The sequence below is a fragment of the Ammospiza caudacuta genome, chromosome 4, assembly GCF_027887145.1.
Source record: "Ammospiza caudacuta isolate bAmmCau1 chromosome 4, bAmmCau1.pri, whole genome shotgun sequence".
NCBI lineage: Eukaryota > Metazoa > Chordata > Aves > Passeriformes > Passerellidae > Ammospiza > Ammospiza caudacuta.
In genome coordinates, this window is record NC_080596.1 from 28,245,368 (window position 1) to 28,263,735 (window position 18,368).

The following is an 18,368-nucleotide window of genomic DNA, read 5'->3' on the forward strand; positions in this document are numbered from 1 at the left end:
TAAATAAAAATGCCCTAAATGAAGAAGACAGGAAAATATTGCCTCTGTTACCAGGCTGACTAAACATCCTAGTTTGCCACTAATAAAATAGTTCTTCTCATTGACATGCAGGGTTTAATTTTTAAGATGATGTCACATGGCACTGTAATTCTTTCACCTTATGGCACTGTAATTCTTTCACCTTCCTTAGCTTTTACTAATAATTATCAACATTTTACTAGTCACAATTCTATATGAAAGATGTTTCAGTAACTTGGTGTATTTTATGGTGTCCTGACCCTCTTTGAGCATTATAAAAGACAGCAGCATTGAACAGGATCAATTCTAGTTTTGCAGTCATGACATTCTGATAGACATTCTTTATTTCAGCTGCAATGACATGCTTATTTCTACTTTCTATTTCAAAATCTTCACACACTACTAAGTAGTGAATTAAATTCTAGGATAGTCACGCTACAAAGTTTTTTTTAATGCTCAGTTTCAAAACAATAACATTTATGTATTTTTATTGTATTAAATAATTGGTTAATGGGAATTGGAACAGACTAAACACGAGACTATACCATTTGGGATGTCTCTTGATATTTCCTCCTGGATTAAGCATTTAAGTCAGTGCCAATCAGATGAATGCCCACTTTATAATTGCTTTTGGATATGGCTTTACTGAATGGCATTTGATTTCCACCCCCCCCCCCAACCCCCCCCCCCCCCAATTCATCAGGCTAGTTTAACATTAAATTTCTGCCCTTCAGTGTTATTTGGCAGGCTGGTAATGAACCACTGAGACTATTCAAAGTTGTTAGTTGAATAGGTAAGATTCAACCAAGACTTGGTTGACCATGGTTGTTAGTACTGTTAAAAGTGTCTGATCCAGGCACAAAAGCTTGAAAAAAATCACCAATCAGCCATAACAGCAGGTCAGTTCTGATGGTGAGGATTAAAATGAACATTTCTTTTGGGCAGAGATGGCCAGGATCTCAGAAATATGTTTTGCAAAGCTAAGCAAAGGGAATAGAAAACTTGAGGGAAAAACAATGCAGTTTTTCAGTTGGACAGGCAGATTTTCAGGACATTGGATCAGTCACATAAATATTATCTACCTCAAAGTGCTTCTTGCTGGAAAAGGTCTGCAGGTTGTGTTGGTTTATTTTATTACTCTCCAGATTCCCTTTAAAGTCAGAATACGTGCAATTTTCTGATCAATCCTCCAAGACAAATTAGATCATAATTTTCCATTTTCCATAATTTTCCATTGTAAAAAGGAACTTCCTAGAACTCAAAATCCAAATCAGAAACAGAAGAACTTCACCTTGTTTTTGCTGCCCCAAAATTCATCTATCTGCATTCAGACAGGAGGGCAAGGGAGGAATATTCTCTTCTGCCGCTGTTTAATTCTGTCCAAAGTTGGTTGCTGTCTGGAAATATCTGTGCACTACAAATCACACATTTCTTTGATAAACTGACACAACACTATCCTGGAATGCTGGATATTAGTGAGCTTCAAATTGCTGAAGGCTTTTTATCCCCAGTGCTCAAAGAAAGTGAAGGGATTTTGAGTAACAGTTTGTAAGACGTGTGCTTGTGGAGCAATTACTCCCTAGCACGTATCAGGCTGTAGAAAATCTCATTTCTTTTGCAGAGCAGCCTCTGTATATCAGCCATCTGCCACTGACTTTAGCCATCAGCCCCTACAGGAGCAGGGTTTCATCTTTCACTGAAGGATTAGCCCATGCCATTCTCATCTGCTATAGTCTTGCCTATCTATACACTTAACACCTTCTTTTTAAATGTCTCCTTCCTGATTATAACATGCAGATTATAATTCTCTGGGGTGAAGAGAAGATGAGGAGATGATCTGTACATCAGGGGGGGCATTCCACCAAATTTTCAATAAGCTCTGAAAGGGACATAACCTCTCTTTGTTGTGGGTGCAGTCGAATCTTTTCTGTTCTCCTCTTTTGCCAGGAAGATATGAGTGGCTGGAGTGTTTGGTTCTATATATAACTGGTTGATGTCAGCTGGATGCCAACCCCTTTGGAGAGGATCAGCCCCCCAGTTTGTCTCAGTTCTAGGTACCATGCAGATCCCAGCACAAGGGTACAAACCATCCAGGACCAGGCAGGTCATCCACATGCATAACTAACTTCTGAAGCCTCAGCTAAAGGGTTGACATCGCTTTTTATCTGCACAACAAAACAGTAGGGTAAGTGTATTGTTTCCTGAAATGTTTTGACATTGTCTGTCCTACAAACTGTCATATACAAGACATTTATGTAACCTCTTGACTCTGAAACTTAACAGATGTTTATATTTTTACTTAGTCAGAAATGCACCTTCTTTAAAGATGCCAGAAGAACTAGTTTCATTCCTCAGATTCTTTATTAGATTAAGAAATTTCAAAATGTAACATTTCTGCAAACATAAACCAAGATGTAAATTAAAATTAGTTAGGAATTTACATCTTGAGGTATAGCAAGTAGATGTGAGAAGGCCTATACCACTGACACTGATTTTTGCTGAAGAATTTATGTAACCAACTCAAAGTCCATTCCTATGAATCTTCTATCCATCAAAACATGTCCTAACATCTGTCTGTAAGCAAGAACTGCCAGTGCATTTTGCAGTGCAGTATTTCTCAGGCAGAAACCCCTGACTTCACTGTTCAGCCATTCTAAACAGGCTATTGGAAATGAAAGTTGGCCAAACTGTGTGCGCTGGCTCAACAATAAAAATGTGTTGGTTTTTTGCAGCAAGGAAAAGTCGTATCAGAAAATCACAATGTTATCAGATTCTGCCCTGGCCAAAGAGAGGAAAGAGCAAGCATCAGCCATTATGGATGAAATACACAGAAATGGTATAGCACTGAACCCAGTTTACTGCATATGCAATGTCCTCTAGCCCTCCCTAATACATTATTTTTTAATCACAGTGTTTAACTCTCTTACAGCTTTGTCTCTGGGTGTTTTGCCATAAATAATCTTGTGGGAGTATCATGCTGCCTATGGTAACTAATCCTTTTGTAGTTGCCTCTTTTCATTTGAAAGCTATTTTCAGATGAACAACTGCTGTGGAGGAATGAAGTAATCTAACAGCTGATGTACATTCTGCTAGGATAGCCTTTCAGAACATTATTTGGGGTTAATAACATGACTTCATTCCACATTAAAAGGCTATCATCTAAGAAACATAATGATCTGTACCCTCTTGGTTTGTTAGGTTCTTTTGCTCTGTTTCACTCTGCTTTTTATATAATTGATAAGAAAATTTGAAACAAATGTTCACATCTCTATTCCTCTCAGATCTTGTCTTTGTAACTAACACATTTTACTAGCATTTGGCATTCTCTCTAATGCACAGCCACCAAATAATCTTATTTGACAGAAATTTTACTTCTCTGTAGTGGCACTGATGGAAATGCAGACAATTTTTGGAAGGTTGTTTGATTTTCTGAAAAGGTTTGTGAAGTTATGCTTCTAGCATGACACCTTAAGAAGCAATTAACTCCAGTGGGAATACAAACCTGCTTGGCTTTCATTAGACATGTGCTGGATGCTTTTGGAGAGCCTTCCAATCCTGCTCATGAAGCCTGTTTTACTATTTACATAAAAGATCAATTTTCTAAAAGTGATAAGCACCCCTCAAGCCTAGCTGCAACCATAGAGAGCTGCAGAGAATTTATGAAAGTTATACCACTTTCATGGGATGAAATATCAAACATGGAATTCCAGTTTAGAAAATCTTTCCAGTGGGCTTTTGTTTCTAAAAATTTGTGGATAGTTTCTGCACTCACTTGATGACCACTGTGATTACATGAAGGGTAGGGCGAGGGACTTAAGAATTTTTAGAACACGAAGCTACTTGCCTGGTCCTACCCCTTCTGATATTTCCAGAGGTTTTTTCCTGAAGTTTCTATTCCTAAACAAATACCTCTTTCCTGTGTCAATTCTCCACTGAACATGCACTCAAATCTGAAAGCCAGTCTGTCCTTCCAGATTTCATTACAACCCCCTTTTTTTTTTTTTGGTATTGTAAACCCAAGCACTACATGTGCCTGAAATAGCCTGTAAGCTCTTCAGGGCAAAAGGAAAAAAAAGTCTTTCATATGTTTGTTTGGAACCAGGCATTTCACATGGTAAATGTTGCTACTATTCATAGCAATAGTAATAAATGTAGCATACAGCCCTTGAAATCATTGGTGTATTTGGATAATCTGTGCTGATGCTTAACATTTGCCTCACATAATCTTCCCTTTTATTATTTACGTATTATCAGATTTGCTGTCAAGATTCATACTCATAGTTATGGCAGCTTATCCTGCAAGATATGCTGTGATATGTGGCCACTGAAGGCAATTCTAACTCTTAGTAAAATTCTATTTTTACCTCTTCTTCGGGTGCTTGAGATATTTATATGTTAACAGAAAATGAAAGTCCATGAATTGGGTGTGATAAGAGACTGAAATTTAGAACTGTACAAGTTCAGTGAAGCCAGATAGAAAAGAGAAAGATAACCAAAGCTGTGGTGACACAAAATTTAAGCCAGTTTTTTGGGACCAAATCTGAACAAGCCTTGGAAAAACCAAGGAGAAATACAGCATTTAATTGACTAGATTCAGCTTAACTAATTTTTGACATTTTGTTTTGCTCTGAATTGTTAATTCAATGAGCTTAATTTGAGATCTAGAAGGTGAACTGCTGTGTCTCTGGGCTTGGAATCACTACTCCTAATGACAGTCCTGCAGCTGGTGATTACATCAAAACTAAATGTACAGCTCCAGCCAGTCTCCCAGCCCTGTGAAACTCTCCACTGACAGCACAGGCACACAATAACAGAAGGCTCTGTACCATAAACCCTAGCACCTTGGAATGGTGTAAGCGTTCCTACTCCACTTTTATTTCAGACCCTTTTTATTATAACGCTTTCAGGTAAACTGTGACTCTCCACCTCCTTATTAAAAGACATTCATAGCAGAAAGAGTTGGTGGTAGACTCCAAAACCAGCCAAGATTTTTGCCAGTGTCTGAAATCACCACTCTCTGGGCAAGACTGGTGAAGACTGAAAGTCCACCTCTGCTGTTGGCTTGTGGGACATGACCTATTTTTTAGAGAAAGTGGACATACCATAAAATGCTGTAGGAATAGACACCAACTTTAAACCTTCTTACAGTCTCAAAGAGAAACTGCATGAGTAAATCAGTGGGTGCATACAGCGACTTCCTCAAGCCCAGGGTTTGTCACTGGCAGACTTGGACCAATAAGAACATTTCTAAGACTACTTGGATGCACATAAATACATATGTTTAAGGAAGCCCTTGGAGTTCACCACTTATATCCCACATGGAGTTCTATACTATTTCTTAAATGCTTTCTACAGTATCTATGTGAGTAACTGTCTTTCCTGATAGAGTTAAGAGACCTTATTTCTGATACTACAACAAATACACTTTCTAATATTTGTCATTAAAGTTTATAGGCCAGATCAAGGTATTTAGAAGATTGTAAACTGAAGGATTAAAGGAATATTAGGTAATGAATGTAGGAGAGACTATATAAATCATATTTAAATACAATCTGCTGTGATTTTAAGCACAGGACAAGAAGGACTTGGCAGGAGCAAATTGAAGAAATGAAGGTAAAAGGTTAAGATTAAACTATGAATTAAACTTTCAATATTATTTTTCAATGTCCATCTAAGACATTAATGTTCTCTTTCCATCACCCCCTAAATGTCCTCCTTCTCTCATTCTCTATCACCTTATCTGCACTGACACTGAAACTATCCCTAGACACGTCATAAAGCTAGACAGATGATTAGATTTTAGTTGGCCAGGAATTCAAATGAACTTTACACTTATGATTTTGGGATGCTGCCTGGATACACAAGAGTACACAACTGTGGGTTACAAAGTAGCTTGGAGCCTTCAGTTAACATTAACAAGAACAGTGTGTATGTAAGGGAACAGCAAGGCCCAAAATAGATAACACCCAGAGTGTCCCAGAAGAATCCCAAGTGCTTTGGACAGAGCTCTGCAGCTGCCTTGGCTCCCTGGTCTCTGAGGATGTTCAAGCTCCCCATTCTGTGTACAAACAAAAGCTTTTCTATGCCAAAGTGTTGCTGAATTGTGGGGTCAATTTCTTTCTTCTTGCTAATATAAAACCATCCAGCAGTCTCTACCCCTGCTGTCATTTTGAGAAACGATAAAATCAAAATATGACTTAATGTCTAAATTTCAGGCCAAGAGCCAATAACCAGTACAGTTATCTCCATGTCAGAGCCAAAATCCCACCACTATCAGCCACTGATAGGGATACACTGGGCAAGCTGAGTCATTTTCTCCCATGTTAAGAACGCTCTGTTTTGTAACTAGCTCTTGAATAACAGGAGGTTGTTAGGATTCTTTGCACACACCATTTTTAAAGCAGAAGTGCACAGTCCAGCTCATGATCCAGTTAACTTGCTCTCGTTCCACTGAAATCCACTGCAAGCGTTCAGTTGAAATTGGTATGGACAGAAATGGATCAACAGGGGTGCACTCCAGGGCCCATCTACTTGTTTGATTTACTATGTGGAAAACTCTTGTCCATCCACCTTCAGCTAAATATTTAATATATCTGTCTCCATTAAGTTTTCCTAAATGTCAGCACATCACATTGTTTTTCCAACATAAAGTTACTAGGAGACACATGCCAGGCTGAACATGCCATTTACTGAAAACAAAATCCTTCATATGCAATATTGACTTTGGCATTAGGCACCTTCTGCAGCTAATTAATTTGTAATGTTAATTTCAAACTCACCCTCCTGTCTGCTTACTCTGCTAACAGAATACATATTATGTATAATGTGTCCTCATTTCATTTTAATGTATTAAAATACATGTCAAAGTTCAGAATTTTAAATCCTGAAGACCATAAGAATATGTGAAACATAGAATGTCATTATTGTTATATTTCTTAAATTCTGCAATGCTGTAAGCAAAAATTAATAAATAGAAAATAGTTTATTCAGCATTTAGGTTTCTGTGTTCTAAAGTTGAAGTTTTGTCTCTAGGTTGAGGACATTCAGTGAGAGTTCAGTCACTAAGCAATAGCTTGCTCAGTGCCACCAGTGTCCCAGCTTTCAGAGCACCATCATGAACATGACCATAGGAATTCTGACATTCGGAATTCTCTGTTTACAGTCCTGATTGATCTCCCCTTTCCTTGCTTATGCATCTTCCTTTGCAAATTCCACAGGATGTGAATAAAGACATAGAAGAAATTTTCCCAAGTACTGAATGAAGAAATATGCATCCAGTATTTCAGTTTCCCCTTAAAGATAATAAAACCCAAAAAGTCCTAAATGAATCAATTTCTAGAAGTATGTTGTAATTCTTTGTTAGGACTCATTTTCCACACCTTGAGCTTTATTTTGAAAGTCAGTCTAAAAATAGCTTTTAATAGGAACTGGTAGGTGTGTTTAAAGGGGATTATCTCTTATCTATCCAATGCAGGACACAGAAAGTTAACTGAAGGTTTGATGTGGGAACTTGGGATCAGAAGGAATTTTGTTCCCAGTTTTAGCAGAAGCCTGTTTTTGCTAGCCTGCTATTAATATAATGTGTAGGACACTATAGACCTGATCTAATTTGAGGTGCTTATCATCTTTTAGAATACAGGTTTATGGTGTTCAATAATCTCCTCCAAAATTTGGGAAGAAGGCTTAATTTCACCATGCGACACTGTGCTATGTGTTAACTAAGTATGCATGAGGAAGTTGCTGGATTTCAGGTGCAGAGCATGGAATATCAGACATTTAAGACAAACAGAGGTTTGTACTCACCCATGGCATTGCAGTCTCACCCACCCTGAACCTTGGGAAAAAGGTCAGCACGCCCAGAGATATCATGGTGGAGGAGCTGTCGACGCTCAGTAACAGAGGGGCCAGGCTCTTCAAGCGCCGCCAGCGGAGATCTGACAAGTACACATATGAAAATTATCATTACGTGGCAAGCAAGCCTAGAAATGTGAGTATTTTGTAATGGCTTCTTGGTGATTCTACATCAGATTCCTTTGGTGCTCATGATATGCACTGTGTGTGATTTACTTTAGTTTCAGGAAAAATAAAAGCAATATCCTAGAATGAGGCTAAGAAGAAATGACGCAATTGTATTTTATTAAATGAGATCCTGTAGACATGAAAATAAATTTACATTTATTTTCATATGGTATGGCTATTTCCAATGTCTTTGATCACTTGCTCAACAGAAGTTAAATTACACTGGGATAAAATGAGATCCAGTTTGAGCTTTGATTAATCTGCCTTTTTAAAATAAATCAGCACAAAAGAAATCCCATATAAAAAATCTGAACAACTCCACTGAGCACCCAAGGCTATTATTAAACACTATAATTAAAAGCCCATCTATTAAACACTATCATTAAAAGCCCATCTATATCTAATACTATTGAGTATTAGAAGCTACACAGATAAATTCTGAGCACACCATCAATCTTGTCAGAATGCTGTATGCAATTCCATGATTTTGCTACAGTCTGACTGATCCATTTCCCTCTAGTCCATTTTTTCCCCCCAAAACCACAGAGTACAATTGGTTTACAGTCAGTATGACATTCCAACACATGAAAAAACGATGCCTCTGGCTCCTGTTCCCTCCCCTAAGTGTCTATTTAGCACCGCTGGTGGTGTCTGCATCATCTTTAGGGTTCTGCCTGCCAAAGTTAATCTTTTTAACATATTTCAGGATGACTAGAAAACATTCTGCCTTGATCTTTTTTTGTTGTTACTTCAAGTTTAAACAAGTATTATTTGTTTGCTTTCCTATTCAAGAAATTCTTACTCTAAACCAGTCTATATTTAAATTGCTTTTAGCCTATGTGTCATGGCTAAAATAAGATGCTGACTTCTTATGAGACTCTAATTCTATATTTATGCAACAATGATTAAGCCTTCAGATGTTTCCTTAGAACTGATATCCCAATAGGAGGGTGGAAAATAACAGCATATCATGAATCTCCAGAAAGTGACCTGCACTGAAGTTGTTATTTCTACTACAAATAAAGGAAAAGACAATCCCAAACAAAAGCAGTGCAACAAATGCAGCAAATTTTCAACTGATATGGGAAGAGATGCTTTGAAGAATCAAAGGGCTCAAACTTGCCAAATTTCTTGACCCTTTGGGTTGCGTGGGGGCTCTGTATGGCACAGAACAGCTTCTAGTGTCTAGTGACCAAAAAATGCTCATTTTTGGTTACTTGGACAACGTAAGTGTGAAGGGAATACCCTACCAAACAGCAGCACAGTGTGCTTTAGTATTGTGCACGCTGGAAATCAGATCTGGGCTGTAAATCAGCGCACTGGTGCAGCCTCCCAGAGAATGCCCTGCCTCAAACGTTATTTCTTCCTGTCTGAACACAGCGTGGAGAGCCCATGCAGAGTGTCAGAATGGATGGCCTCAGTGTGGAAGGAATGCCCCAGCACGCCCCAATGACACCTCCCAACACACCTGACCCCCGGAGCCCTCCACACCCTGACAACATCGCCCCAGGTAACACTGCACACACTGACTGCACTCAGCCCCATTGCACAGCAAATAAATGACCATTAAGGCAGTATCTTCAATTAGAAGATAATGGACTAATATTAAAATACACACATTTGAGTCAGGTAACTAATCAGAACTTCTCCCAGAAATTCTGGGATGCTCTTAGTTGCTTGTGTTCATTTTTAAAAGATCTGATATACCTTTTGTACTACTTCTCTCTAAACTGAAAACATAACAATATCAAGAGAGGTAGCTCCTATATGTACAGGTCTTAAAAACACTGAGAAAGAGATCCTTTGATTTAAAATCACATGAATATATTGATTTTTCTTTGTCAAACCATTGTTTCCAACATGCAACACTCTGCTCAACAGTCAGCAAGCTATCCATTGTAGTTTAATTATCCATAAATGTAAATCTGAAGCCACTAAATTTTGCTGGAACCATTTAGAGAGGAGTAACTTTGAAAGGAATTTGCCTCTGGCTGCATAAACTGTTCTTTTTTAAATCCTTAACTGTGAGGGTACTGTTTGCTTTATTTAAAGGAGTGAGTTACAAGAAGGCCTTATTTTGTATTCTTTAAAGACTAGAGAAGGCTAATTTGTTTTAATTAATTTATTCAGTGATATAGCCCTTCTTCCTGTTTATGAATTATCCATGAGCAGACCGTGGTTTTTACAAATTCATTCTTTGTTCAGAATTACTCAATGCATGTTTTGTGCAGACCTTTTCCAGTCCATGTAAACTAGGTCAGTCTTGCTCTGCTGGTGTCTGCTGAGGCTCTGTGCATCCTTTGGCCAAACACAATGCAAACAGAGGTAATTTCCATTGCTAAGACATGATAGAAATCTTCAAGCCTTTCTTTAGGCAAAAAAGGTCTGGTCAGAGTAGGTATTAAGCCATGGGGAGGTTTAAGCTTATAGAATGAAACAGCATTCATTTAGAGACCTAGATGTACTTGTGGAAAATTTCACTCAAAGAGGTAGAATTATCTTACTTTTAATCAACATTCTGCTTTTAAAATCTTTTTGTTAATTTAGCCTAAGGACTCTCCGGTTTCAAACAAATGCTTACAATAGAAGCAAATTTATAAAAAAGACCAAAATAAACTCAGCCTCAAAAGAAGTTGGAATACTTTGGAGGAATTATCTGTCTAAAAAGCTACAAATTTGCCCTGCCTGGTCTCTATTTCTGTGTAGCTCCAGCCTGGTGACTTGGCCCAACTGTTCATTTTAACTCACTGAGAAGTTCTGCTGTGTTAGTTCCTGCTTGCACAGGATGGTGCAAGGAAGCAGAAAACACAAAGAATCATTATAATCATTTTACCTTGACCACATTGCAGGATATTCTGGACCACTGAAAGAAATTCCTCCTGAAAAGTTCAACACTACAGCTGTGCCAAAGTATTACCAGTCTCCCTGGATAGAAGCCATTAGAGATGATCCAGAACTACTGGAAGCTTTATATCCTAAACTTTTTGCACCTGAAGCAAAGCCAGAACTGCCTGACTACAGGAGCTTTAACAGGTAATCCTAAATAAACACGGAATTTCACTGACCAGAGGAAAATTACTATGAAATAAAATATTTCCACCAGCTTTAAAAACCCTACCAGCGATGTTTGCAAGTGTATGCATAAACATGAACACACACAGAGATTGCAAGTGCTAAACAAGAGCATTAAGGAGCAAATTAGTCTATCTCTAAAGTATGGGCCCAAATTCAAACGCTAGAACTAGGAACACAAGATAAATTGCTGAAAATATTGAAAGAAAGGCAGTATCAGAATCCAGTGCCCAGAGAAGCTGGGGATGCCCATTGCTGGAGGTGTTCAAGGCCAGGCTGCATGGAGTTCTCAGCAACCTGGTCTAGGGCAAGGTCCCCTGCCCATGACAGTGGGTTGGAACTAAATCATCTTTGAGGGCCCTTCCAACCCAAACCACTCTATGATTCTGTGATTCAGTGTACTCAATAAATGGGAAATATGAGCTTCAAATTCCTTTCAGGGTGCCTGTTGTTGACTTCAGTAAGTGTAGTATTGTCACATGTCTCAGTCAGAACTTTGTTTCCAAGTTGTCTAATGCAAAGTACTCTTCTTCCGTTTCTTTTTTTAATACAACTCACATGGCTTTGTCTTAGGCAACGATGGTGCAATGAACTTTATCCCACAACCAATCCCTCACACTAAATAACTAGAAGATTTCTCTGTTATTGTAGTATAACATTTCTTATATATTTGACAACAAACTAACAGCTTAAACATTGTTTTACTTACAGAGTAACTAGTGTATCATGGCTTTCAGTAGAACTGGATATATGGACAACACCGGGTTTTTAAAGCTTGAAAGCAAATTCTTACTCATGCCTTTTGCTTTCTTTCATTCCATTTACACTACTTTTATTTATTGAAGTAATGGACAACCCCGCTGAGTTTCAGACAGCTGAGCCAAACCAAAACCCCTCCTCAGAAGGCCTGACGGCAATCTTTTGAAAAACAAAACTGGTCACAGCAATACATGTTGTTATTATATTGCAAGAGTTCTATTGTCATTACATTGCAAATGTTCCACATTGCTAGAGTTTTGTGCCTCCTTGATGTTTCTCATATGCAGCCCCTCTAAGCACTGACTCTTCCCTCTCACAGCAACCACATAACTCCAGCTCCCCTGAGCCAACCAACCAACCAACCCACTCTTTTATAGCACTCTTATTATCAGCCACAGCTGTGGCCTGTTAAAGTCAGGCCTGCTCCTAATCCTTAATAATTAACCCAGCTGCAACTCTTTCTATAATTACTTTCTATATACTACCTTTATGTAATTACATTCTATCCCCCTACAAATACAAACTTAAGAGAAATATGCCACAAACATCACTTGTGTTCCTGATGTTGATGTGGGCCCCAACTAGGAGTGCAAAGACTAAAACACTGCACATTTCAGCATCAAAATTGGCACTGCAGACACTGCATTAGCTTTGATTTCCTAGCAGCAATATACATTGCCATGTTAATGACTGAGTCTGTGTGGCACACTCTCCTCAGCAGACAAAACAGCAAATGCAAGCCAGAGAAGTGCCACAGCTGCCAACATCAGAACAGTAACAGCACAGTTCATGTACTGTGCTTATTGTAACCTAAAAAAAAAAAAAAAAAAAAAAAAAAAAAAAAAAAAAAAAAAAAAGAGCCCAAGGAAAAATGCTAAAGATACAAATGCATGCATAAAGACAGAATCAGTTCTCCCTCTCATAAGAGGTGCTAGTCATTATTGTGAAGGACAGCATCAGACAGGGCACAGAGACTCCATTAACAGGGAGGATATCTGTCTTGAGATGGTGTCTGATGGCTTCTTTGTGGATTTTAAGGCTGTCTCTGTGGCCCTGTGTTCTGTTAGCTGCCCTCTTCACAACACTAACTATTTGGATTTCTTTCTATGTGGAGTTTCTCTGCGTATGACATGGCAGAGTGAGGCTCAGCAGTCTGAATTTCTTGAACATATGTGCATTTTTATAAGGGAAAAGTCAATACCCTCTCTTGTAACTGCCATAAAACCCTAAAATTTGGCACATAATCCAGATCCAGACTGTGAAACTGGTAAAGTTCAAACCAAAAAATATATAAGCATAGTCCATCACAACTCTTCTTTCCATGGAAAAAACCTGATATCCAATAGAAAAGGATGCCTGATAGCCCTAGAAAAGTTACATGCTACAGTCAGACTTATGTTTTCTAGCAGATTCAAAAAAAGTTTGAGTATTTGAAAAATTAAAATTCAAGATACTCGTCTCTTGGAGAGGATTTCACAGCCATGACTTCGATGTCTACACTCCTAAAAATGCACAGGAGAGTGATGATGGGATTTAAAACAGCACACTGCCATGCCATGCTATCCAGCAGAAGAAGACTACCTGGACTTCTGTGTCTGAATCCTATTAAGTCATTCTGTGCATCTAGGTCACAGCATCCTTGGCCTGCTTAATTGCAGTCTTGGAGAGCAAGCAAATTATAGTGTATTAAACAATTAAAGTGTGATATAATGGCACCATTTTGTTATCAGTGAGGGGATCTATCTAGGCTTTCCATCCTGCTTAATCAACCAGCAAAGCGCCATTGTGTTTGTTCTCCTGCAGAGCACTGCTACAGTCACCATTAGTCAGGAGGGGTGTGGTTCGCAGCAAGTGTGAGCCATAGGATTCCCAAGGGAAATGGGCCTGGGATCCCTCCCGGTTCATTCACTGGCGTCTGTTCAAGTGGCACTCAGACTTTTCAAATCATTTCAGGCTCCTTTCAGCTTTCCTTGTTACACAACAAACTGGAAAAGCAGCACAACCTGAGCAGGTGGGGAGGTCTGATGTGTTGGAAGTGAGGCACATGTTCACAAATAAAAGCACTTCAACACTAAACAGCATCCAGATTTTTTTCCCCACTGTCCAGCAGTGAAGAGGTGACTGTGGACCCTGCAGCAGTGCAATTTTTATAACACTAAGGAATTTCTAAAAACACATAAGGAATTTGTAGAGGTATTTTTTGGAGTCTAGTATTCATTTTAAGCTGCAGGGACCTTGCAGATCACTAGAGGAAGAGCTGTGGCAGGGAATGTCAGGAGGGATTGTGCTGGGAGGCAGGGCTGTCTGTGAGACTGGCAGAGGTGCTCTGACAGCATAGCACTGGGCAGAGGGGAGTGGGGCTCAGAGGGGCTCTGAACACACTGTGCACACCAGGCTACTCTTTCTCCCCCTCAGAGATAAAACCAATCTGTGCTAGCAGAGAAAAGCAGCAGAACAGACCATGCCATCTGGCTTCTCTTGGAGGTTCACTCCTATTTGGATTGAGGAAGCATTTGCTAGTGAAAAAATTTCTTGTCTCTTTTACCAGTACGGAAGCACCAAGTAATGAATCTGTGGGAAAGCAGCATGAATCTGCATTTGCTAAGGAGTTTATAATATTACTTAAATTAGTACCTTTATTCCATCTGCTTTCTTGGAGCTGGATAAAATGTCAAAGGTAGGATTATGAGTAACATCCAAAGCACCACATCTTACTCACATAGGACAAGCAAGTCAGACTAGTTCTGCCTCTCCTACCAGAAAAATTCTACTCAGCTTTCTCAATTCCCAAAGACTACTCTTTCAAAAGCACTACAGGAATTCAGTCCATCCAGACTGGGATCTGTTTTCATTGATTCACGGATCTTGAAGTCCATTATAAAGTACTAAGATCCAGAGTCTCCCAGGAATTCAAGGGATGTGATATTAGTGGGAGCTGGGTGCTTAGCCAGTTCCTTAGCACCCAAATACCTCTGTGAAATTAGCATTAGCTCTTGCACTAAGATCTCATGAAGCTCTGAGCATTTTGCAGGGTCAGATTCTTTCCTCCTACATCTCATTTTTTTGCAGAATTAATGATAAACAAAATGTTCTATGAATGATGATCCCATTTTAAAATGTGAAACTCATTTTTTTGTGATTATGTAACCAGAGGTGCTAATCTAATGCAGTTAAAACATTTCTTCAGACTTTCCCAAATCATTAGCTGCAAGCAGTCTCCTATGTTGAGACAATATAATATTCAATATGAAAGACTAAGGGTAAAAAATGAAAAAGAATTCCTGTTAAAATGACAGGTAAAACAAACATGATTGTATCTGCTATTCTTAAATCAAGCACCTACTTTTTAGGAATATGCAAAGTGAATATTAAACAATCTGTTACACTTCCTGGCACTATTTCCTATGGCTCTGAACCAGCATTTCCGCCCTTATGAGCAATGACTACTGGAATTTTTTAGGCATGAGATTTAGGCTTCTATACAATGAATCAGAGCTCAAGTAGCACAGCTGATGTGCACACAACAGAGGTCATTACAACACCAGGTTGTCAGACAAGTTATTGCTCACAAGACCATATTTACTGCTGTTGTAAAGGAAAATCAACATCTCTTAGCCAATTACTGTACTCTCCTTTCTGTCAATTGTCATGTGCCCCTGCCTATAAGGCAGGAATGCAGAATTCTCTGAGGCCAGACTTTGTATAGCAGCTATGGGGGAGGGTATTTTGCCACAAAAGATACTTGAATTTCCAAGGAAAGCCCTCCTGTTTCTGTTACATACAGGAATATGCTCTATATAAAACCCATAAATACTACAAAGAGGATGTTTTAAACAACAGAATTATTTTGCAAATTATAAAACTTACAATTCTGTTTATTTTGATTACCCTTTTAATACACACATCAGTGATAATTAACCATCACAACAATGTGAGAATGTGTATCGTAATTAGGGCAGCAATTACAACAATATTTATTATCCGGTGAGATGTAGATTGCTACATTCACTCTGTGCCAATTACCAAGCAATTATTTCAATCGGTATCACACAGGATCCAGGCTGACACTGTGACCTAGAAGACAGCTCCACAAGAAAAACTTGATACCACAGGCTCGATACCAACTTTGGATAAACAATTTCCATTGACCTCAAAAGAGTTTAATGCCTGAACTGGCTGCTGCTGCTGCAACACCTTGTCTTATCATCATTTGAGACATATTTTTAGAGCTTAATCTAAAGCAGTGTTCTTCTCTCAGTGAGGATGCATGCCCAGAGCTTGCATGATTTTTTATATCTCCCAGGATTGATGCTTTGGAGTTAACACCATCCCCTTCAACAAATGCTGCTCATACCAAAATGCAGTGAATCATCCATGTAATGAGAGAGCAGTACCATTTCTTTCATGTCACAAATTCATTTTTCTGAACTAATCTCTCCTTTTGTGCACGTACTTCATTCTTAGTACAAAACTTAGGGGGTTTATCCTGCTGAAAATCCTGAACAGATCTTCAAATGATCTCTTTTAGTTTCTGTTGGTATTAATTTCTCTGGGCTTCTGCTAAAATACCTGGAGCCACTGGAAGTATATTCCATCAGATCTGCTGTTCTGTACCACACACCAAATATACCAAGGCTGGTGAAATTCCATTTCAACAAAAATTCATTTTCCCATAAACATGCTATAACATGTTTGGTTTTTGCAGAAACCAGGTTCTCCCGTGCAATTTAAAAATCTGACACTCTTCACTGGCTAGAATATATCCCAGCAAAGCTGTGCAGCTGATCAAAATGCAGAGCACATACCATAGTCTGTTTGTTTGTCCAAAGGAGCCTGGAAGAAGTGACAGGAAAACTCAAGGGTTTTTTTTCAGTCTGAAACCTGTAAATACAGAAGATCAAGGAAGGTATTTGGAAATACTGTTGTTATAAAGTATTTGCAAATGCATTAACTGTCAACTCCAGTTTAGTATTCCTTATATTCCAGTTTCTCAGGCTTACTGCCTGGGGGGAAATCTACATTCAAATAACATGAAAAATACTGGCTGAACAGTGTTTCAATGTTTAGTTACATTAACATTTTCTTCAGAAACAAAGCTGGTGTATCAAGTCCTCACCCATCCCCTCCTTTTCAGAGCCTGGTGTCTGGCTGTTCCTTTCTGCTTCACTCATTAAGCTCCACTCCTCTTCACTTGTATTGCCACAATTGTTCGAGCATACTGATATAAACTAGATTGCTGAAATAATTTGGATTTTGAATTGCTCCTCTGTTTTGAAGGGTATTTGTTTAACCCAGATGACAGAAGTGACCCAAGTTTACAGCACAACCCACATACATTCTAACTGGTACAACAATATGGTGCTGAAACACAGTGTAGTGGGAGGAACAAGCAGCTGAGGAGAGGAGAAAATGGGGTGAGAAGTTTCTGAACTAATTACTTGCTAGAGAGAATGTGTTGAGCTACAGTTTCAGACTTATCAACTTATCACCAACAAAATAAGTTTAGTAACTGTGACTCACCAATTACATGGTTTTCTTGTAACGTCTTTTTCTCTTGGCTTTTCCATCCGTTTGAATTTTTGAAAAGGCTGCAAGCTCTATCTAAGGGGAAATTAATCAGATCTTAAAGAGAATTTCCCAGAAAAACAAACAGAATGTTTTTTTTCCAAAGCTTGAAAATGTAAACAAGAAACTGGAACAAAAATTTGTTCTTTTCAGCTTCTGGGAGGCAAAGAAAACAAGTATCTTTAAAATCACATTTAACTTTTATTTCTTTGATATCTACAGAGTTGCCACTCCCTTTGGTGGTTTTGAGAGAGCATCAAAGCTGGTTAAATTCAAGGTACCAGATTATAATATGCTGATGCTAAACGATCCCAGATTCATGATCCTTGCAAACCCTCTTGCTGCCAGAAGATCCTTCAACAGGACTCCCAAAGGATGGACATCGGAGAATATCCCAGTCGTGTTCATTCAGCCTGCAGAATCCAACCCCGTTCCAGAAACAGAGGACCTGTGAGAGAGGCTGCACCCTACATGGTACAAAATGCTCAAAGCTGCACATCCATGTATTTTTGGTCCAAATATTACTAAAGGCTACTGATAAAATTTTTCCTTGGAAGCTGGAGTATAATTAATAACGCGGGATGCAGTGGCTCCTTTCTGGCACCCGGTTTCATCTGTAAACATGAGCTAAATAAAGTAACTTGGAAAATATGACAGTGATGTTTTCTATTTGTGTTTACATGTTCTTCTTTTACTTTCTGAAACATCTGTATGTCATTTAAGAGCAGGTGTACCACGAAAAAAGAAGTGACACTACTCTCAAGGGATTTGAAATGTACAGTAATTTAGGGAAAACAGCCAAGCAAACTCTGCACTCAACGCACCCCAAGTCCTGCATACTGTAGATAAACTCTAACAATTCAACCTTCCCAAAACCTGCCTTTGGCCCAAGGTAAGAATTGTGCTATTACTTCAGTGACAGCAGGTTCAGACCA

At 38.8% G+C, this 18,368-nt stretch overlaps 1 protein-coding gene across 2 annotated transcripts; it reads left to right on the forward strand.

Moving 5' to 3' along the window:
* Nucleotides 1-2,037: 2,037 nt before the first annotated feature.
* On the forward strand, nt 2,038-18,084 carry MYOZ2 (myozenin 2). Of its 2 annotated transcripts, XM_058803838.1 has the most exons (6): nt 2,038-2,203; nt 2,751-2,854; nt 7,836-8,005; nt 9,418-9,547; nt 10,887-11,070; nt 17,656-18,084. In XM_058803838.1, the coding sequence occupies exons 2-6, from the start codon at nt 2,779-2,781 to the stop codon at nt 17,885-17,887; spliced, it is 792 nt and encodes a 263-aa protein (XP_058659821.1). In that variant the 5' UTR covers nt 2,038-2,203; nt 2,751-2,778; the 3' UTR covers nt 17,888-18,084. The 2 variants fall into 2 exon arrangements, with proteins under 2 accessions (XP_058659821.1, XP_058659822.1); XM_058803839.1 differs by lacking the exon at nt 2,038-2,203 and having other exon boundaries at nt 7,865-8,005.
* The last annotated feature ends 284 nt before the right edge of the window (nt 18,085-18,368 follow it).

Bases quoted from the DNA above. Each gene is read 5' to 3' on its own strand.
- MYOZ2 (XM_058803838.1), top strand. From the start codon at position 2,779: ATGTTATCAGATTCTGCCCTGGCCAAAGAGAGGAAAGAGCAAGCATCA. The intron at 2,855-7,835 runs GTATAGCACTGA...ATGGCATTGCAG, and splicing joins GGATGAAATACACAGAAATG to TCTCACCCACCCTGAACCTT. The intron at 9,548-10,886 runs GTAACACTGCAC...ACCACATTGCAG, and splicing joins CCCTGACAACATCGCCCCAG to GATATTCTGGACCACTGAAA.